This window comes from Sorex fumeus, unplaced genomic scaffold, assembly GCF_029834395.1.
Source record: "Sorex fumeus unplaced genomic scaffold, SorFum_2.1 ptg000061l, whole genome shotgun sequence".
NCBI classification, from domain to species: domain Eukaryota; kingdom Metazoa; phylum Chordata; class Mammalia; order Eulipotyphla; family Soricidae; genus Sorex; species Sorex fumeus.
In genome coordinates this window covers 40,427,173-40,449,501 of record NW_026606118.1, presented here as the reverse complement: position 1 = coordinate 40,449,501, position 22,329 = coordinate 40,427,173, and the positions used below count along the sequence as shown (strand labels likewise).

General features: G+C 40.2%; 1 protein-coding gene across 1 annotated transcript in view; it reads left to right on the top strand.

Moving 5' to 3' along the window:
• The window catches only part of NCOA7 (nuclear receptor coactivator 7), a 179,562-nt gene extending 157,564 nt beyond the window's left edge, over positions 1-21,998 (top strand). The window contains exons 11-16 of the mRNA XM_056125866.1: positions 297-444; positions 10,565-10,690; positions 12,488-12,640; positions 18,607-18,702; positions 19,310-19,383; positions 19,727-21,998. Of these exons, the coding sequence (XP_055981841.1) occupies positions 297-444; positions 10,565-10,690; positions 12,488-12,640; positions 18,607-18,702; positions 19,310-19,383; positions 19,727-19,862 (733 nt within the window). The 3' untranslated portion in view covers positions 19,863-21,998. The remainder of the gene's footprint in view (positions 1-296; positions 445-10,564; positions 10,691-12,487; positions 12,641-18,606; positions 18,703-19,309; positions 19,384-19,726) is intronic.
• Positions 21,999-22,329: the final 331 nt, after the last annotated feature.

Genomic DNA, 22,329 nt, shown 5'->3' with positions numbered 1-22,329 from the left:
AAATGATGAGAAAAAAAATTGGTATAAATATATGATTGTGCATTACATTTTTATATCCTGTCTCCTGATCTTTACTTGAGATTGAGGGACATTTCCCGGGTTTGGGGGCTTCAGTTCTCATTGGATGGTATTTGTCAACTTTGGAATGCCTTCGGAGAGATTATGTTCACTGTGGCAAACTTCCCAATGAAAATGGATTTGCCAAGCAGGAAAAAGATGAATGGATGTGCTGAATCCCTACTTGTACCTGCCAGGAAAATGGATTTGGCATTAATTCCTATGACTCTGTTTTTCAGGGTGGATCATTTGTACACATTCTTTGTTCAGTGGTCTCCTGACGTCTATGGGAAAGATGCCAAAGAGCAAGGCTTTGTCGTAGTGGAGAAGGAAGAACTGAATATGATCGACAACTTCTTCAGTGAGCCAACCACCAAGAGCTGGGAGGTAAACGGGCAGGGGGGCTGGGGTGGGGTGGGGCACAGCTAGACACGGATGATTCTCACATGGCACAATATGTGTGCTCTTGAATCTGGATTCCTGCTGATTGGCTGGTAGCCTCTGCTGGAGCCTAGTTGTGTGTGTCAGAGACCCTTGTCACTACTCAAAACAGCTCGTTTTGACCACCCTAGACCAGTATTTCCCAAAGTGTGTGACTGTTTGAGTGGTGCATGGGTGGTTTAGTGATTCCCAAAGTGGGTGAGAATGTTCACAGAGGGGCACTGGAATGATCCAGGGTAGGGGTAGTAGCCTTTTTGGGGGTGCAATTTGAGGCCAAGGAGGGACACTTTGTTTATTTGCTTAAAGAATATGGGTTAACGCTTGGCTTGCTCTTCAAGCCTGTGTTCTCCTTTGAACACGGACCTTGCTTGTTTGTTTCTTTGCTTGCTTGTTTGCACTTTGAAGAGCCCATTTGCTCTCTTGAACACCTTTCTACTCTTTGTCTCCTCTCACATCTTTCTAAGCAAGTTTGGTTCAATAAAAACCTTGCTTCACTTAAATGTCTACCTAGATGTACTCTTAGCTTCTGTACAGATTGTGACTGGATTTGGCTGATAAGCTCTAGTTTGCCAAACCTTGGTTTATACTATCCTCTTTATTCATTTTTTGAGTACTTACCATTGTGTAATCGAAACCCAAATGGGTAAGATATGCTGAGTTTAGCCTCTAAGACTAGAGATAAACTATCAAAGTTATAGAAGAAAATTCCCATTGCAGATGAAGTGCTATAGCAGCATGTAGCTGAGTGCTGTAGGGGCTGATAGCCAGGCAACTGAGGGAGGGTATCAGGGAAAGCTCCAGTCCAGAGGTGGGAGTTGAGCTTGTAGCGAGAAGTGGCAGTATTGGTAGATGAGATGGTAGAGAGACATGGAATATGTTTTAATTTAAAAAGCTTGTGCACAGGAAAACTCATGTAAGAAATAGACCATGGGAGCAAATGAAAACAGAGATAGATAAATGGGACTATCTTAAACTAAGAAGCTTCTGCACCTCGAAAGAAACAGTGACCAAAAATACAAAGACAGTCTACAGAATGGGAAAGGATATTCGCCGAATACACATCTGACAAGGGGTTGATATCAAGGTTATACAACGTACTGGTTGAACTCCACAAGAAGAAAACGTCCAACCCCATCAAAAAATGGGGCGATGAAATGAACAGAAACTTTCTCAAAGAAGAAATCCAAATGGAAAAAAGGCACATGAGAAAATGCTGTACATCATTAATCATTGGGGAGGTGCAGATCAAAACCACAATGAGATACCATCTCACACCTCAGAGACTGGCCCACATCCAAAAGAACAAAAGCAACCAATGCTGGTGCGGATGTGGCGAGAAAGGGACACTCCTTCACTGCTGGTGGGAATGCCGACTGGTTCAGCCCTTCTGGAAAACAGTATGGACGATTCTCAAAAAAATTAGAAATTGAGCTCCCATTTGACCCAGCAATACCACTCCGGGAATATATCCCGGAGAGGCAAAAATGTATAGTCGAAGTGACATCTGCACTTGTTTGTTCATTGCAGCACTCTTTACAATAGCAGAATCTGGAAAAAACCTGAGTGCCCAAGAACAGATGACTGGTTAAAGAAACTTTGGTACATCTACACAATGGAGTACTATGTAGCTGTTAGAAAAGATGAAGTCATGAAATTTACATACAAGTGGTACTACATGGAAAGTATCATGCTAAGCGAAATGAGTCAGAAAGAGAGGGATAGACATAAAAAGATTGCATTCATCTGGGGGACATAGAGTAACAAAATAGGAGATTAATACCTAAGAATAGCCGAGATCAGTACCAGGAGGATTACTCCATGGCTTAGAGGCCAGCCGGGCATTCTAGGGGAAAGGGCAGCTCAGATAGAGAAGGGTGCACCAAATAAAGGGTGTTGGGAGGATCCTCCCAGGATGGGAGATGCATGATGAGAATAGACTATAGACCGAACATGATTGCCATTCAATGCCTCTTTTGCAAACCACAGCACTCAAAAGGAGAGAGAGAACAAAAGGGAATGCCCTGCCACAGAGGCAGGGTGGGATGGGGGGGATGGGTGTGGGAGGGATACTGGGATCAATTGTGGTGGAAAATGGGCACTGGTGGAGGGATGGGTATTTGATCATTGTATAATCGAAACCCAAGCACAAAAATTTGTAAGTCTACAACTGTACCTCATGGTGTTTCACTAATAAAAATCAATATAAAAAAAAAAAAGAAATAGACCATGGGACATCTGAAGACCTAACAAAAGTTTTATATGACTGGACCAGAGAGGGTAAAAAGTAAAGAAATGGCAATAGACAACAACACTGGATAAAGTAAACAAGGACTGATCCTGAAAGGCCTCTGAAACAGATAGAGTATTTGATTATTCTGAGACCAGTAGGAAGTCATTTTGCTGTTCTGAGCTTGGAGAAGTACACAATTTGCATTTGGTGCTCTGTGTGACTAGCAGATGGAGTTGGACATATATTTATCTTAGGACTGGAGTAGGGTGTTTGGGCCACACCAATTGTATTTAAGAGCTATTCCTGGCTCTGTGCTCAGGAGTGATCCTTGGCAGTGCTCATGAGCCCATCATGGTTTTGGGGATTTTAACCAGGGTTATGGCCACAGCGGTGGCATACAGGGAAGTGCCTCACCTCCTGAACTGTCTCTCAGGTCCTAGAGTTGGACAACACTGGAGACTTCAAGACTCATTCAGAGGCTCTCGATTGGAGTAATCAAAGTTGAGAGAATGTTAGCTGAAGGAACCGCAGTGAGCATAGAGAAGACAAAGTCTTTGTAAGATAGAAGGTAGAATATGTAGGACATTGTGAGTAACTGCATGTGGAAAGGAGGGGAAAATGTTGAGGTTGAGGTTTTTAGAGTGGGAACTTAAGAGATAGTGGAGCAAGAAGAGATCTTTGACTTAGTAGAAAATGCTCTGTATGCTGGATTTGTCCTAAATTTGAGGGACCCATAGACTCTCTGAGAGGCAACTGAGAATATTAACAAGAAAAATAACTAATGATACACTTTTTATAAAGGTTAAAGTTCTAAGTGTAGATGAGGTCATCTTAGGAGGCTTTTACAGAGGGAAAGGGAATAGAGTTCAGAACAGAATCTTTCAGGATACCAGCATGCAGGGCTAGGAAGATAATATAAGTGGGTAAGGCACTTTTCTTGCATGTGGCATTCAATTCCCAGCATCCCATATGGTCCCCTGAACACGCAAAGAATAATGCTTGAGTTCAGAGCCAGAAGTGTCCCCTAAGCACCACTGGATGTAGCCCCCACAAAAACAAAATAGCATGAAAAGGCCAAAGATAGAAACAGCAGTGACTGAAATGGAGGTTCCAGGAAAGAAGAGAGTATAAAGTCATGGCTTAGAAACCAAAGAAGGAAAATCTTTTGTTTTGGCCACGCACTGCAGATAAAGCTCAGGGAGTTACTCCTGGCTCTATGCTCGGGAGTTACGGGACCATATAAGATGGCAGATATTGAACCTGAGTCAGCCGCATGTCATACTATGGTTCTGGCCCATGTTGTTCTTTGTTGAAGGTGCTAGATCCAGTGGTAATTCTGGGATCATGTCGTGCTAGAAATTAAACCCAGGGTTTTTGAGCCATCTTTTTGGCCAGTCAGTAATTCTTATTTTCCAGCAGCATTCCCAGCCTGGTTTCAGATTCATCAAATAGATACTTGAACTCTTTCAAGGTTGGAATCTTATTCGATTAAGTCCTTTCAAACTGTGTTGTTCTCACTATTATTCCATTCTTACTCACTCTGTCCCAGCCAAATGCTTGAGCATAGCTTTCTGGGGTTGACTCTTGTCATCCTTTCGGTCCTATGTCATTGCAGGGAATCTTTGCAGCAGTTACTCCTCCTGTTCTCCCCCAGCCTATAATTTATAACTCTGAACTGTACTGCCCAGAAGGGTACTTATTTTCAAGTCTCTTTCTCCCTAGTTCAGAAGCCCCTCGTTTGAGATCATTATTTGAAGATATTTAAGACTCTTGGTTACTTTCACCTCTGACATGTTATATCACTTCTGTCTCAGGCCAGTTGTTCATTTATTTATGGCCTTTCCCAGGAGTTTGTCCTTTGTTCATCTCACATTTGTGGCATCTTTGTGGCCCCACCAGCAGGCACTACCGGAAGTTGTCCTGAGGCAGAGTGAGCGTACACTGATACTCTGCTCAAGGAACCCAGGAATACTTTGTCCTCACCTCATCATTCCTGTTCAAAAGGCCCGCATAAGATACATGTTCAGAAGAAGTAGCCAGGAAAGCTACGTTGGGAAGAGGTTTAGATTGCATGGAAAATACCAAACGTCTTTAACTGAACAGCCCTCTTTAGTTTCTTCTGCGTATTTCCTATAATCTCATCCTGGAATTCTTGACTGGAGTAAGGGCCATACTCACATGCCTGAGAAAGATAAATGTTACCTTCAGGATCAAGAGAAAATGGTCTTGGGAGAATTTCCCCATTCTTCCTCATCCAAAGAAAGGAGGACAAGTATGTCTTGAAGGTAGTGTCTAGACCTGCAGTGGAAAAGGGAGGAAAGAAGGGATGGAAAGGATGAAGGAAACAGCTTAGCCTGTTCTAAGCAGCTAGTGTCCTTGTTGAAACTCAGAACACATGGAAAGAAAACATAGCTAGAGATAAAGGTGACTCAACTGGCCTGACCACCTTACTCCTGCCTTATTGCACATAGAAGAGTCCAAAGTGCAGTAAGAAGAATGCTGGGCAAACTTCTCCCTGCAGAAGCAAACTCTGCTTATTGACATTACTTTAAAGCCAAACCACTCAATAGCACTGCTCTCTTTTTGTCAAGAAGAAATCTTGTGTTCTCCTAGAAATGAACAGATGTCTGATCCTAAGTTCACTGATACAATTAATACATTAGTAATTGTGTGTGATAATTAAAATCAACTTCTATAAATTGTCACATAAAATTTGGCATTTTTTGAATAATATTGATTGGTGACTATCAAACTAATATCTGCTTCTTATAGAGATTTGGAAACTATAGAAACATACTGTGCAGACAATTATTTTTGTTTTGTTTTGTTTTGTTTTGGGGTCATACCCGGTGATGCACAGCAGTTACTCCTGGCTCTGCACTCAGGGGTTACTCCTGGCAGTGATCAGGGGACCATATGGGATCCTGGGAATCGAACCCAGGTCGGCCACATGCAAGACAAACGCCCTACCCACTGTGCTATCACTCCAGCCCCACTGTGCAGACAATTTTAATATAATACCAGAGTAATCCTAACTTTTTGTTTTTTATGATGACTTTTCTATTATGCTTTGGGATATTTTCTCAATGAAAGGAATGATGGGGGAGAATCTTGTTTTTCATTTTTGCAAAATAAAATTATGTTCTATATAATTTTATATCTGGCTTTTCTCTCCTAACGTCTTCTGGTAATTGTATTAAGGATTTTAAAGTTTCATTTTTAATCTTTGCATAGCATTTTTAATCTCAATTATGCTTTATTTTACAATTCTCCACTCGTCGAAATAGCTGTATTTTTCCAAGCCTTTCACAAGGGTGAGATGATCTAATTCTTTGTTTCCTGGAAGTAAATTGTTTGTTATAGTGTACTAATTTAGAAAATAACTCCAACTTAATTTTGAAGTATGAAAGTACCCTTCTCAGTATGCCAGCAGAAAAAATCATAACTGATATTCCCTTCTAAAAATGTTTACTAATTTGAAAGCCAGTCAGTCAAATAATTTAAATTTTCCCTTGATTGCTACTGAGAATAAAATCCATATGCACACAAATATATGTACACGTACATTATATATATATACACACACACACATATTTATATACACTCTTTTTTATAATACTTGTTTCCTTTGCACTTTGCCTCAAAGGAATCTTTTTTTGTTTCATTACACTATTTGAACTCTTTGTGATTAAAGCTATCAATTTTTTTATCTTGTATTTTTGAAATTTCTCCTAGTTTTCTGTTTGTATTTTGTTTATTTATAATTTTAGTTTATGATTTGTTCTTGTAATGCTTTTCTCTGTAGATGACCCAACAGTTTGATGTAGTTGGGTAGTTGATGTATTGGTATAGGTAATATTTTAAAAATCATTTTCTTCTAGCACTATTAGTAATTTCTGATGGTTCCTCTATCATGCTTGAAAGTTTTATATAGTTCCTGGTTAATTATTTGAATATAAATCTCAGAATTAAAGCACTCATTGGTGTCCCACTGCCTATAACTGCCACTATGTAGGCCATCGTCACCTGGTCTTCTTTTTTTTTTCCTTCACTGAACTGTAGTCTGTTACCACTGCAGAAGTTAATTCAGTGGATCCGAATGAAGAATGTTGGAATTTGTAATTTTTTTAAAGTTCCTAGATTATTTTGAAGAGCACGTTTGGCTTTATAATTTTATATATATACACATATAGAATTATATATGTATATAACTTTTAAAAAATGATTTGGGTTCTGTGATTTACTGAACTCTTTTTTTTTATTAGTGAAACACCATGAGGTACAGTTGTAGGCTTACAAACTTTTGTGCTTGGGTCTTAGTTATACAATGATCAAGTACCCATCCCTTCACCAGTGCCCATTTTCCACCACCACGGGTCCCAGTATCCCTCCCACCCCGCATCCCCCTCATCCCACCCTGCCTCTGTGGCAGGGCATTCCCTTTTGTTCTCTCTCTCCTTTTGGGTGTTGTGGTTTGCAAAAGAGGCATTGAGTGGCAATCATGTTTGGTTTATAATCTACTTTCAGCATGCTTCTCCCATCCTGGGAGGATCCTCCCAACACCCTTTATTTGGTGCTCCCTTCTCTATCTGAGCTGCCTTTTCCCCTAGCATGTGCTGCTGGCCTCCAAGCCATGGAGCAAAATTCCTGGTACTAATCTCAGCCACTCTTGGGTGTTAGTCTCCTATTTTGTTACTTTATGTTCCCCAGATGAATGCAATCTTTCTATGTCTATCCCTCTCTTTCTGACTCATTTCGCCTAACATGATACTTTCTATGTAGTACCACTTGTATGTAAATTTCATGACTTCATCTTTTCTGATTTACTGAACTCTTAATACTGGTTTCCCGTGCACATAATTGCAACACCACATTCCTCACCAGTGAACACACACCTTCCTACCCCCAAGGACCCTAATGCCCCTCCCTGTCAGGGCCCCATCCCCACTTGGTATCATGATTCTTCTTCTCCTGCTTTTTTCCCAGCCTCCTTTGCCTCAACTTGCTTTGTTCTCTGTTCTCACAGTAGAGCCAGAACACAGTTCCGGGTTCCTGCTGTGCTGTACATCCCCAAATCCCCACATCTCCCACTCCTCACATCTCCACATCCCCACATCTCCCACAGAGCCCACCCTCTGCTCTCAGACTAAAGGCCTGTCTCCTTTGAGAATAAGCGTTTTCAGAATTCTAGGTTGTGCCAACCCCTTTGAAATGCTACTCTTAGCATTTGTTTCACACAGAATGAAATGTATTTATGGATAGCTGTCTTTTCATCTTCTCGCCCACTGAGGACGGTGGCTGAAGAAGTTTTGTGCCCATTTGCCTGGCTAAGCCCCCATCACACAGCATCACACACAATAACCCTTAGTAAATAGCTGCCCCAGAATTCCAGCTTCTGAAGAACATTTGTCTTTCTGGCACACATTCAGATGATTCTGTTTAGGCTCTCCTTTTGAGAGGGAGTTCTGTCTGCTGGGACTGGTCTCTAAGGATCGGTCAGTCTTCTATATAACTGATGTCCAGGGTGAGCTAGATTAATACCCTGAACTCCTAAGCAGTTCCCCAGGCCATTTTCCCAAGTTTCCTTATAAGCCATTTTAGCCATTTTGGATCTACAAAGATCCCTTAAGATTTATCAAAGGTCATCTCTCTCTCTCTCTCTCTCTCTCTCTCTCTCTCTCTCTCTCACTCTCTCTCTCTTTCCCCCACCTCTCTTTTTCCCTCTCTCCCTCTCCTCAGGAGTGCCTCCTAGTGATCCAACAAGGACCATATGCAGTGGCCCCATTTGCAGGTGCTAAGGATAGAAATGGGGTCTGCTGCCTACAAGACAAGTTCCTTACTATCTCTCCAGCCCCTACAATTCTTTCTAGCCTCACTAACATCTAACCTAGATAGTAGAGAAGAACGCATTATGCTTCTTAGTCATGTTAATATTCTATATGGTAAAAATACCACTTTGCTAGATGTTTTAAAAATTAAAATCTAAATAACATTGTTCTCAGCATCTTATAAGTCAGGCTTTCTCCCATTCTTTTTTTAAAAGTTCCTTATATCCAATAAACATGACATGGTTTTGAAGTAAAATATTATCACTGTACACGTAATGGTCATCCATCCCATGAAGAGTTTGTTTCATCCTTCCTATAAGATTAAACCAATGACAGGAAACACAGATAAAAATGTTGAAATTGGAGGCTGAGCATTAGGAAATGTTCTTTAAAAAACAACTCCAAAATGACAGGGCTAGAAAAGCCAGGTTTACCAAAAGACAATTAAGAAAAATAGAAGAAGAAAAAGAAGAAAAAAAACCCCACAGAACAAAGGGGTTTTGTTATCCTGTTGGGAAATCACCCTCTCAAAGGTGAAAGTGTCATTTTACAGCCTTACAGCTCTGCCTGACAGGAAGTGTGTGTTTTCTCTCAATCCTAATTTGGGTATGTTCCTGTAGAAATGTTGAACCCTCTCCTGAGGGAAAGAGAAACTCAATCATGCAGGAAACTAGACACTGCAGAAACGGTTGTAGCTCAGCGTGGCCACAAGTAACTGTGGTGTGGAGGTATTTAGAGAGAGAAGCGCCTCCTCGGGGAGCAAGCCTTTGCCCTCGCTCACCATGAGATTCCGAAGATTGCCCCTGGACATTCAGATTCTCTATTGTGCCAGACCAAACCAAGAGCCTTTTGTGAAGGTATGTTGGCATCCTTGAGGCTAATTACACGCCAGTGAATCCTCCGAGATCTGCCACTCTGTAGTTTCAAAATGCTTTCTTCATTAGAAAGAATTGTGCTGACGTTTTCAACCAGAGCAGGTATTTTATTCGTCACAGATGGATACAGTGTGGTTTGCGCCTTCCTTTGGAAGTCAGGAATTCCCTTGTGGTCCTTTTCTCTCCATCTACCTGTGTGAAATATGGAGTTTGCTAAAATCATGTACTTTATCCAATATCTGAAAAATGTGGGGTGTGCGATTCTTGGGCTTCTTTCTCTTCAAGTAAACTTGAAAAGATTCTAAAATTTTCAAATTAATTCCCTTGTCACGTATACCTGCCTCAGCTGAAGAGAGTTACTTTGTGACAGTTACTATGAATTTTGAAACCTGTGTGTTATCTGCAATTTTTACTAATATATAACTTAAATGCTTATAATGTAAAACCATGAATCCTGATTTCTAGGGATTCTGGTATATTAAGAGGGGGCAAAAAATAGATTTTTAGGTGCTACTGGCTTTGATAATTTATAAGCATGGTTACAAGGAATTAATAAGTATGTTATGCGAACATTATGTTTCTCTACTTTGAGAAAGCCTATATTGATGGTCTCTGAGCTGGGTACAAAAATCCTAACCACTTTGGACATTAAAGCTTTGTGTTTCTTCATAGTCTTGCTACTGACAGCTTGTACCATAGGTTATTGCTATCACAGATGGTTGCTGTGTGCACAACCCTGAGAGAAACTGTCGACTGACTTGACTGAAAAACTACTCCCTTCAACTTCCCTGTGTATAGGAGACTAGCAGTATGATTTTAGTTCCTTAGTAATTCCAGTTTAGACCGAGGCTGCTGGAGATTAATCTGGGGCTGTTTTAAGAGTACAGATTGCTGGCGAGCTGTACCTACTTCTCAGTAACTGAGCAACTGGCAAGAGAGTGAAAGAACTGCTTGCTGTTGGGAAGCTGGAAATGTAGCCATTTCTGCCCGGGTCCCAGTTCAGTTTACCTGCGAGTTAAGATTATATGGCGAAATGCAGATTCACCTATTAAGGTGAGCATGTCGCCGCGCGGTCCTTTTTAACAGGCCAAACAAAAGCAAATGCATCCGTTTTGGGTTTGTCTCGCTGGCAGATCATTACTGTCGAGGAGGCAAAGCGCAGGAAGAGCACGTGCAGCTACTATGAAGACGAGGATGACGCGGGGCTGCCGGTGCTGCAGCCCCACAGCGCGCTCCTGGAGAACATGCACATCGAGCAGGTGGGTGTGCTGGCCACCCGGGGGCGGGGGCCCAGGACCGACAAAGCACTCAGCATCCCTGGCCACATTTGCTCTTCTCTCTCCAGGTTAAAGCCGAGTTGGGTTGGAAAACACACCAGCAGCTTACCCAAGGCCTTTCCAAAGGTTCTTGCAGTCACCGCTTTGTGGGAACACTGTGGGAACACCATCTTCCAAATCTGAATGGAAAGCCAGTTCTGAGCTTCCAAAGAAAAAGAAACGAGAGGGAGGGAGGAGCCTGGGGACACTTCTGGTGACACTTGGCCATCAGGGCTGGTGGTTTTAGTGCTAGAGCCCCTGGACACGGTGCTTAGTGCTGTTTGAGCCCTGGGCAGCTGGCACTGTTTTAGCCCTCCTGGCAGTGCTCAGGAGCCACATGGAATGAGACATCAAACCTGGGTCTGACATGGTGCAAGGCATGGGCCCTAACTCTTATACGAGCTCCCTGACTACTCTTCCAAAAATGTTTTAAAGTGCCTTACCACAGTCTTGACACAGTTTTAAAGGATCTATTCTCCCCCATCCCCTCCCAACTGCAGCCAAGGGATCTTTGTAGAGTTCCAATTATTATTACTATTATTATTATTATTTTGCCTTTGGGGTCACACCTGGTGATGCACAGGGATTACTCCTGCTCTGCACTCAGGAATCACCCCTGGCAGTGCCCCGGGAACCATAGGGATGCTGGGGATCGAAGCCGGGTCTGCCACGTGCAAGGCAAACACCCTACCCGCTGTACTATCGCCCCAGCCCCGAGTTCCAAGTATTTTGATTAACAAAGCTCTAAAACAAAAAAAGTTACAGTACTTTACTTTCTTTATGAAAATAAAGTAGTATATGAAAAAAGTTATATCTATATTTTTATGAAAAATGTTAGGTCTACTTTATAAAAACTGTGCCTCACTAGGAAGAATTTCCTTTTTCCTTTTTGTAGCTTTTTTGTGGATTTGATGTTTTCTGAAAGTCTAACTTCAGCTGTATTGAATTACTGCAATGTGCTTGTATGTGATATGTGAACTTTCGTCATTGAAAAACTGGGCTTCTATGGGGCTAGAGCGATAGTACAGGAGGTAGGGTGTTAGCCTTGCATGCAGCCAACCCCGATTTGATTCCCAGCATCCCATATGATCCCCTGAGCACCACCAGGAGTAATTCCTGAGTGCATGAGCCAGGAGTAACCCCTGTGCAATGCTGTCTGTGACCCAAAAAGCAAAAAAAAATAAAAATGGACTTTTGTTTTTTCTTGAATTTCAGAAAACTGAATTTCTCAAGTTCATTTCTCAATTAATAAATGGTTAAAATAACCCCCCCCCGGGATAGGGGGTCAGAATGATAGCACAATGGAGAGGGTGTTTGCCTTGCACACAGCCAGCCTGGGTTAGGTCCCCGGTCTCCTACATGGTCCCCTGAGCACCACCAGGAGTGATTCCTGAGTATAGAGCCAGGAGTAACCCAGAGAGCATTGCTGGGTGTGACCCAAAAAGTAAACAAATAAAAGCCCAGAAAAGTCAACAGACTAGAAAAAGCAGTTATGAGGATGAGGCTGTTGCCCGAGCTTGGCCTCTGACGAATACAGCACTTCCTGGTTTCCTTTGTTAGCTACCTTTGGGACCCATGGGGTCTTGGTAGCTTGCCTGGCTCTCTGAGAGGGACAGAGGAATCAAACCCGGGTCAGCCACATGCAAGGCAAATGCCCTACCAGCTGTGCTATCACTCCAGCCCTGTGCTATTGCTCCAGCCCGATACTGTATATTCACATGCTCCTTTTTGTACTTGCAGCTGGCCCGGCGCCTTCCAGCAAGGGTTCAAGGGTATCCATGGCGACTCGCATACAGCACATTAGAACACGGGACCAGCCTGAAAACCCTCTATCGAAAATCGGCTTCCCTAGACAGTCCCGTCCTATTGGTCATCAAAGACATGGACAATCAGGTAAAGATTGTTTGGTCAGAGAAAACATGCTTAAATGAGATTTTGAAACCCACACAACAGTAATGACTGATGCAGTGAATTACTTTCCCCCAGACTCTATGTCTGAGCAGGCAACATATGTCATCTGTCTTTTCTCTGTGCGCTTTTTCTGAGCTAAAGTATTTTGGGGTGTATACCAATTGTTATGCTAAATTGCCCTGCAGAAAGAGTCTTTACTTCAGAAAAATCTCTGAAAAATAAAAGTAAATGAAGTATTTCTCCAAATACAGTCACCATAATCCAAGCTAGAGACATTTGGGTAAAGTCAAATCTGCATTTGAAGAGAGCTGCAAAAAGAAGTTCCTGTGCCTTATTAGAGTTTATTTATTTAATTTTTTGCCAGTTAACCATTTTGTTTCCATAAACACCTGCATGGTTGCTGATAGGGACCAGTCAGTCACAGCAGTGGTGTGCTGTAGCTGAAGAGCCCCACTAGTGTGGGACAAGAGGTAGTGCTTGATTTCATTGCTCATTGAGTTGTCTGTATTACAGTATAGTCTTGGAGGAACTGATGAAATCCAGGAATCACCCTCAGGTACTCCTTTCCACAACTCTATATGCGAATGGAATCTGTCCTGTCTTTTCCCTCACACTTTCATTTAGCCAGTCAGGCTTTTGCTTCCTGCACACACACACACACACACACACACACACACACACACACACACACGCATGCATTGATCAAGTCTGTTTCTTAATTCGTTTCAGTTTTAATTAATTTCATAGGCAGTATCAGGAAGAATTTCTTTTACATCTTTAAGTTGTTGATGGTGATATTCATTAAGTATTCATTTATTCACCCATTAGCAAATGTATAACAAATGCTTACTGAATGTGAGATTTTAAGCATTGAGATAATTAGGATCATTTTTAAGGGAACTAGGTCTTTTCTGTCATAATTTGCCTCAGGGAAAATTTAACGGAGAAAAAGAGGATGTTGAAGGCACTGCCTTTTCAACCATGATATTTTCTAGTACTTTATGCAGTAAAATTATAAGATTGGAAGGGAAGGGTTCTTCTTTGTTAACTATAATTATGTCATGATTGATGGTATTTTATCTAATAATGAGCCCCAAATAATGAGTAGTGATAGATCAGAAATTAAAATAATTAAAATCACGGTCACGGTCCTCCCGTTGTTCATCGATTTGCTCGAGCAGGCCCAGTAACGTCTCCATCGTGAGACTTGTTGTTACTGTATTTGGCATATTGAATACTTCACAGGTAGCTGGCCAGGCTTTGCCTCTCCGAGTGGGGCAGAGGAATCGAACCCGGCTTGTCTGGGCTGGCTGCGCGCAAGGCAAATGCCCTACTGCGGTGCTATCGCTCCTGCCCAAAATAATTAAAATATGTTTTAAATTTTAAAAGCTTTGGAAAATAGTGCAATGTTTGAGAAATAACATGGTCTATTTTAGAGGGTATGGCTCGATGCTATAGACTTCACACACAAACCTTCACCATAAGTATAAATTAGGCAGTATCAGGAAGAATTTCTTTTATATCTTTAAGTTGTTGATGGTGATATTCATTAAGTATTCATTTATTCACCCATTAGCAAATGTATAACAAATGCTTGCTGAATGTGAGATTTTAAGCATTGATTTTAAGCATTTGGTATCTTCTACTACTTAGAAGATACCAAACTTGTTGAAGATGTTGAACCTATTCATGAAGCATGGTTTTTCCCAGCTTCCTCTTAGCAGATTTATAAAGGAGGCCCTCACCGTTGTCTGGGGTGGAATCTTCCTGAATCTAGTAGCCTGGAGGCACCTGAAAGGAACCTGTACAGTAACTCTCCATTCCCTGCCCCGTCACTCCCCAAGGAAAGAAGGTGGCTTTGCTCTATTCAGAGCATGACAGAACAATGCCTGCAGATTTATCTGAAAGTAAATTCTATAAAATTCTAATAAGAATTATTATCGATGCAGCATGTCAGAAGGGAGGAACTCTTCAATATCAATCCCAGTGAAAGCAGCATAGCCAGTAGGTATTATTGTGGAAACAATCACTTATATCCCTGGAAATTGTCCTAAGGGCATGCAATGAGTGAAGAAATATTTATTCAAAGAAAAGCTCATAAATCTTAGTGTTTATTAGTGATGCTCAACCTCCTCCCCCATGCCCAGTTTGGCTGGATGAAGTTCCTGGGCAGGTGTGGACTAGAAGATGGGGCTCCTTCTACCCCAGCTTTCCGGGAAATGCTATGATAATACTCTTAAGGGGCACTTTATCCTCTGCCAGGATCTGTGTTTCTGAGGTTCGTGTGTCCAGGTAATGGTGTCCTAGAGTGTGTGTATGTGCATGCCTGCGTGTGGCAGGAAGCAGGAGGCTATTTCTCCACCCAGCCCTTGCTTGGAGGGCAGATGCTGAACCCGGACATGGCAGGCTGAGAATACCAGCCTCTGATTCCCTTGACTCAGCTTATGGGCCAGAAGTTCCTAAGTGATCCAAGACCCCTGTGCCTAGTACCCCTTCCCAACACCTTGCTTATAAAACGATTATTCATTAGCTAAAGTACCACCTTCAGCACAAAAGGCCCAACTCCTAGCTACAAGGGAAGAAGCCGATCATCAGTAAGAACTCTGACCATATGATTCTAGGAAAATACTGGAAATTCGAGCCAAGGGGCCCTCTAGGATCAATGAAAACTGTGGTGAAGAATAAAGAGGAGGGTGAAAACTCCACGAATGGAACTAAGCTAAACATAAACCTTCCAGTTTATCAGAGAGAACAAAGGATATGGTGGGCTGGAGCAATTATACAGCGGGTAGAGCATTTGCCTTGCACTTGGCTAACCTGGGTTCAATCCCTAGCATCTCATATGGTCCCCCAAGCACTAGGAGTAATTCCTGAACTCAAAACCAGGAATAACCCCTGGACATGACCCCAAAAACCAAAAACAGAAAAAAACAAGGGAGATGGCTAAGGAGAGCTTTTGAGGATGTGAAGAGGAAGTGAACCACACCTGGCTATACTCAGGGCTACTCCTGGCTCTGTGCTCAGGGATCAATCCTGGAGGGACTGAGGATTGAACCTGTGTTGGCTGTGCACAAGCGAAGTGCCTTATCCACTGTACTATCTCTCTGGCCCCAGGAGGAGGCTGTTTTGAAGTCAAGAAAAAATAAACTTTATAGAATAACCGAAGAAACCACCCTGGAAAAGAGGACTAAATTTAATCAAATCAAATCTGCACTGTAGCACTGTCCTCCCGTTGTTCATTGATTTGTTCGAGTGGGCCCAGTAATGGCTCCATCGTGAGACTTCTTGTTACTGTCTTTGACATATAGAATACGTCACAGGGAGCTTGCCAGGCTTTGCCATGTGGGTGAGATACTCTCGGTAGCTCGCCAGACTCACCGAGAGGGAGGGGTGGAGGAATCGAACCTGGCTCGGCCGGGCCAGCTGCATGCAAGGCAAACGCCCTACCGCTGTGCTATCGCTCCAGCCCCAAATCAAATCATAGAGTAATATATACCATAAGCCAGTATAGAAAAGTATAATCTTTATGCAATTAATCAGTCTGACTTTCACTAACAATTCCAGTGATATATAAAAGTTACCTCTGTATTATCCTATTACATAATTCTATTTTATGGTATGCTGTATATAATTTATATTGTAAACCTACCAAAAATTATGATTTCTACTTTATATATTTTTTTCTTTACTAAAGAAGCAAAGAGAAATAAGAAAAGGAAATGTACATTAATAGGTTTTGTTATATTGACCTTTTACTTTTATCTCTTTTGGTTGTCTCTTTTTTTCTCATGGGTTCATTTGCTCTGGTATGCTGAATATATTCTTTTTTTTTGGCAGAGACCCAAGAATACCATTATATGTATGTTATTTTATACAATTTCTAAATAAATAGAAAAAAAGAAAATGGAAATTTTTATACCTAAACACAGTACTAGAGATTTTAAATAAGCTGTATTTTTTGGTGTTATCAGATACCTCATCTTTACATTTTTTTCATTTTACTTTTGTTCTCTATCACATCAAAAGATCCTTAATTTTCTGATAGAGAATTAATGCATCAAAATATATAACTTAGTACTTAGTGCCCTTTTTTGGTTGGGATACGGGGTGGGGGGATTAGTATCATCCCCCCCAACCTTTTTTTTAACTTTTTAATTTTTGTCTTGAGTCTGTACCTGGCAGTATTCAGGGCACATATGGTGATTCTCAGGCTTACCCCTGACTCTGTACTCAGGATCAGGGAACCGTATGAGGTGCCTGGGATTGAACCCAAGTCTACACATGCCAGGCAAATGCCTTAACCACTGTACTATCTCTCCAGCTCCTCATTATTTCCCTCACTGATTTATCATTAGTGTACAGTTTTATGGTTGGAGCTCAACATTTGTACAGTATGTATAGGATTCTCCACACCCACCACCGAAGTTCTAGTGACATCCCACCACCCAAAAGACCCTGCTACGCAGGCTTCTCTCCAAATGACTATTGTTGCTGTGATTATTTAAAGTCCTGCAGAGGGTAAAAGAATAAAGATTAATTTTCTTATTCATTGATTAGAGGGGATCTGTTTTCTTCCACCTATAGCCATTGACCTCCTCAAAAGTTAACACATTTTAAAAACAAATGCTTATCTCAGTGTTGTATTATTTCTTTACTGAACTTAGAAAGGAAAATGTCATTTGACAAAAATGTTTTTAGTGCCGTCTTGTTTTCATTTGTTCTTAACAGCTCTAGGCTAAGGTGCAAGAAATATGAAAAATCTTGGTTAGAGTTTCCAGATTTCTCCTCTTCCTAATATTCAGTATGTCAAAGTGCACAGTTACTACAATGCAGCTAAAATAATTTAGAAACACTATTTGATAATTTAAACATAATCTCCATTAAGACCAGTGTTCAATAAAACAGAATAGAAGTTATATCACAATACCTACGGATGTTTTCAAAATATTTATACTCACTCTTGGCCAATACTCACTTCTGCAGGTACAGATACAACTCTAAGCAGAAGTATTGGGAAGCTGAGGCAGTAGAAAGGCATATTCTGAAAATGTTATTCCTTAGTAAGTTGGTTCTTCTTCGAGAAAAATGGAAGAATTGATTTAAATACATCTCAATTGCATATGAAACTCACTGTATTCCATTTTAAAATACCTAGGATATTTTAAAAGCCATAATATTTCTTTTTTTCTTGAAAGCCATTTTGCAGTAAGACGTATTAGTCATATTAAAGTCAGATACATCAGTCATGTTAAAGATAGAATTTTATATAAGCATATGGAGAATTTATTTAAAGGGAGAAAAACATTTTTCTCTGGGTGTCTAGTCATGATTTCGCTTATAAAAGACATAAGAGACCTAACTTTGTTCTTCAAGGAACTTGTTTTTGTCTGCAAGTTACATCTTGTTATTTATGATATATGTGTTGATTAATATTCCAAATATGCTGTTCCTATCACTAAGAAAATGTCTCCACAATGGACTCTGAAAGTCATTTAAAATTGAAACAGCCCAAGGATATATAACTCAAGTGGTAGAGCTAATTCTGGTATACATAAGGTACTAGTTTAATCCCCTGGACCAACTGCCACCGAGCATAATGAAGTATAGCTCTTATAAAAAATTAAAAGAGAACTGCAACTATCTCGGTCTTTGATAAAAAAGTAATCTGACCCACTTGGAATTCAATTAGACCTGCTGTTTATTTATGTTTGTTGGTGTTTTGTTTACTATTTATTATTATATTTATTATTTTTACTTTATGTATTTATTTTATTTATTATAATTTATGTTTGTTGGTGTTTTGTTTTTTAATTTGAGTTCTAATTTACTTTGCCAAAGAGAGGTATAATGTGCTCCCAGAACAGGACTGTAGTAAAGTAGTTCAGAACACCTTTAGGGGAAGAGGTTTAGATTTGAAAATAGATAATATTTCTGGTTTCTTTTGACAGATTTTTGGGGCATATGCAACTCATCCTTTCAAGTTCAGTGACCACTACTATGGAACAGGAGAAACTTTTCTCTACACGTTTAGCCCCAATTTCAAGGTAAGTGTATGGGAGAAATATCTCATTTCCCAATATCCTGCTGTCAGAGGCGATAGAGTGTGCAGATGTTGCCAGAGTTGCAGCTGATCTGTTTCCTCCAGATGGGTCAGCAGTGTGTAAGGGTAGCACCTCAGCAGCTGTGAGTCCCTCCCCTGGGTCTTGGGAGCTGTCTTTGCATGATCTAGGAAAGTGTTTCACAACCTATTTTTTCCACTTTGTCCCCTTCTGACCTTGTTTCTTTCCTGTGACTTCCCCTCCCTTAGTCCCCTAGTCTCATGCTATGATCCTGGTTTGCATGATTTTCACCCCTGATCCTCTTGGAATATCCTTGAGGCCCACTGGTCACATGGCCCCTGTTGATTAACGCTGTTGAGTTTAGGATGCGGAGAGAGATTGCTAATTATCAGCACCACTGTGTGCCTGAGAAACCCTTCCCACTTGACAAACATTCTAGGACCTCAGCCTGGTGAGGGAAAGGTCTGAAGTCGGGAGCTTCCTCAATAGTGGATTGTTTCCTTCCCCTCCACTCAGAGCTACTATCCTAATTCTCCCGTTGGCTAATTCTGCAGACTGAAATGAGGGTCCTGTGTCTTGTTTCTGCCCACAGGTCTTTAAGTGGAGCGGAGAAAACTCATACTTTATCAATGGAGACATAACCTCTTTAGAACTTGGTGGTGGAGGGTAAGATTTTTGTCGTTGTCATTTATCACCTGACTTGAGTGGGTCTGTTTTGAATGGGTAACCAGAACCCTGGTGTCAGGTGATTTTGTGGTTAGATTAATTAGGACAATGACCTAACACATGACACTGAGAATCAAAGATAAGATTATTTATTTATATGTCTAAATGAAGAACTATTACCACTTGACTTTTAGGAATGTAAATAAATTAAAGAGAAGGAACCCTTTATTTTACCAGGGGTTTTGTCTGTAACAGAAAGGAAAAAGGATGGGGCTGGGGAGGTCAGAGCATGCTGTATGAGACTGAAATATTTTCCCCTTTTTGGTTTGTTTAACCTTTTCAGGGGACGCTTTGGCTTATGGCTAGATGCTGACTTATACCATGGACGAAGCAATTCTTGCAGCACTTTCAATAATGATATTCTTTCCAAAAAGGAAGACTTCATAGTTCAAGACCTTGAGGTTTGGACATTTGAGTGAAATTCAGACTGCCTTAAACATAACATGAAAAGGGCTGGAATAGATCAGCTCTCCTAAAGCTGGCTGGAAGATGATGCCTCAGCCCAGACTGCCTCATCCCACCGTAAAGCTTCCTTCCTGCCCTCATATCTCAGAGCATGACCGAACTGCAGAGAGAATCCAAAGGGTAAATGTGGGGGAGGCAGACACTGAAGGAAGACATTTGAAGTCCAAATTGTTAAAAGACTTTGTGCTTCCACTTTTTCAATCCATCCAGTGAGGAATCAGAGTATTTATAGATGTATGAGTTGAATGCCATTTTTATTTTTGGTAACTGTGAAAAAAAAGATACTGTGGAAATATATACAGGCCTTGTGTATTTATCAGCTTAATTTTCATTACCAAAATGTACAGCATACTGTTCTGTTGTTTGCCATGGAAAAAAATTAGTCTTGTTTAGAAAAATTGAAGGTGCACAATGCTTAAAGGGAATATATGATTTTTTTTTAAAAAAACTATTTATTGTTTCTAGTATATTGTCTGAATGTGTTTGTAGTTTTTTTTCTTTTAATGTGTCAAATCTTGAAATAAAGAAATGTATACATATTGTGCTATGTTTTGGAAACAAATTCATTTGATTTATATAGTTTTTTATTGACTTTTTCTTTGCCCTGATTGTTTAGGGTGATAAATCTTAAATAGTATATATATTTGAATTTTTAAATACTTATGTTATAATGGTCAGTGATTTTATTGTTGTAGGCCAGTTTTCAAGTTAGTTTTTAAAAGGTACATTTTCAGCTAATTTGAACTTAGTTGTTAATAATAAGCAATTTCTGTCCATTATAACTTGGTATTTACAGAAATAAATACCCTTATCAACAAATTCAGAGAGCAAACCCTGCTTCTGAAAAAAAAGTATTTCATTTATTTTAAAATCATATGTTAATACAAATATTTTAATTTTCCTAGGTGTTTTATCCATAACGTCCCCCAGTTGTTATATGAACAGAATAACCTCTGTTTTAAAAGGAACTGAGTGTTTTCACTCCTGCATATTTTATTTTATTTTATTGGGGTTTTTTTGGGGGGAGGGAGGGGAGCCACACCTAGCTATGCTCAGGGTTTACTCCCAACTCTGTGCTTAAGGATCACTCTGGTGAGGCTTGGGGAGCCATGTGTGGTGCCAGGGATAGAACCCACGTTGACCATTTGCAAGACAAGCTCCCTACCCGTGGTACTATTGCTTCAGCCCTACTTTTGGTATTTTATATATTATTTTTAAAAGTCAAATTAGCCTTTTGTTTTGTTCTCTGTACTCTTCTGTTTGATATAAAAAGTAATGCAAATAAAAGCATTTCACTATTGAAATAAGAACACCTGTTCTTTAATATTGATTCATTGTCACATAAAAAACTTATTAATAGTAATTACATCTTTTTTCAAATCTAACCAGTGTTACTCATTACTAGACTTTTTTGAAAGCCAAAGACTGCTAATGGAAAAAATGTATGGTAATTGCCAAAGCTGAGAAGTGGTCTGTCATAACTTACATCTTCAGTGATCTTTATTAGGAAAGATTAATAACAATATTTATATACTTGCATTAAAATGTTTCTTTATAGTGATAGTATTAAGCTGACAGAATATTTTCCTTAGCTTATTCTCTTATTTTAGACTATTTTAAAAAGTGAACAAACCAATTTCCATGTGGCTTCCTGTAAGATCAGTAATTATTTTATTACATTCACATTCCCTGCAAATTTTAATGCTATAAAATTGTGAATAGCCTGGGTATGGTTTCACCCAAGTTCTCCTATAACAGCTATTAACATTTGGTGATTTCACCTTAAAATCTGCTTGTTAAATAATGTGTTAGTGTGAGATATAAGGAATGTCTCATTATGGTCATGTTTACTATTTGTACCATTTGCAAACATATGCTATTAACAAAAACAAAGACCATTTGCATATAGCTCACTCTTACCTAGTTTAGCTCCTAATATTATACTTGTGAGAGCATACCCAAATGTTGTGTTCTCTCTTTAAAATGGTATTGTCCAATCAGAAATGTGTGAATATCCTTCATTTATGGATATTAAGTATGTAATGCAGTGCTCTCCCAATATTTTCAATAAAGGAATTTATGCACTCTGATTTTCTTTTCCTGAGGGTTCGTTCAACAGATACTTGTTGGATGCTGGAGTTTTTGCTTTGCGTGAGAGGGTGATGAAATATCCAAGACTAAGGTCGGTGTTCATGTTTTCAGTGACACTGGAAATTCCCTTTTGCCACCCTCTTAGTCTCTCATCAGTTCAAGAAAACTGCTCTTATTACAGTATTTGGAGTCAACTTTTGGCTTTAGAACTTCATCTATTCTTAATCCTTCTATCCTTCTTTTCTACCTCCTCCTATTTGTTTCTCTTTCTTGATCTGTTTCCAAATGTCCACAATAGGAAACCTTACCCTATGATCAGTTTTCCTTGGC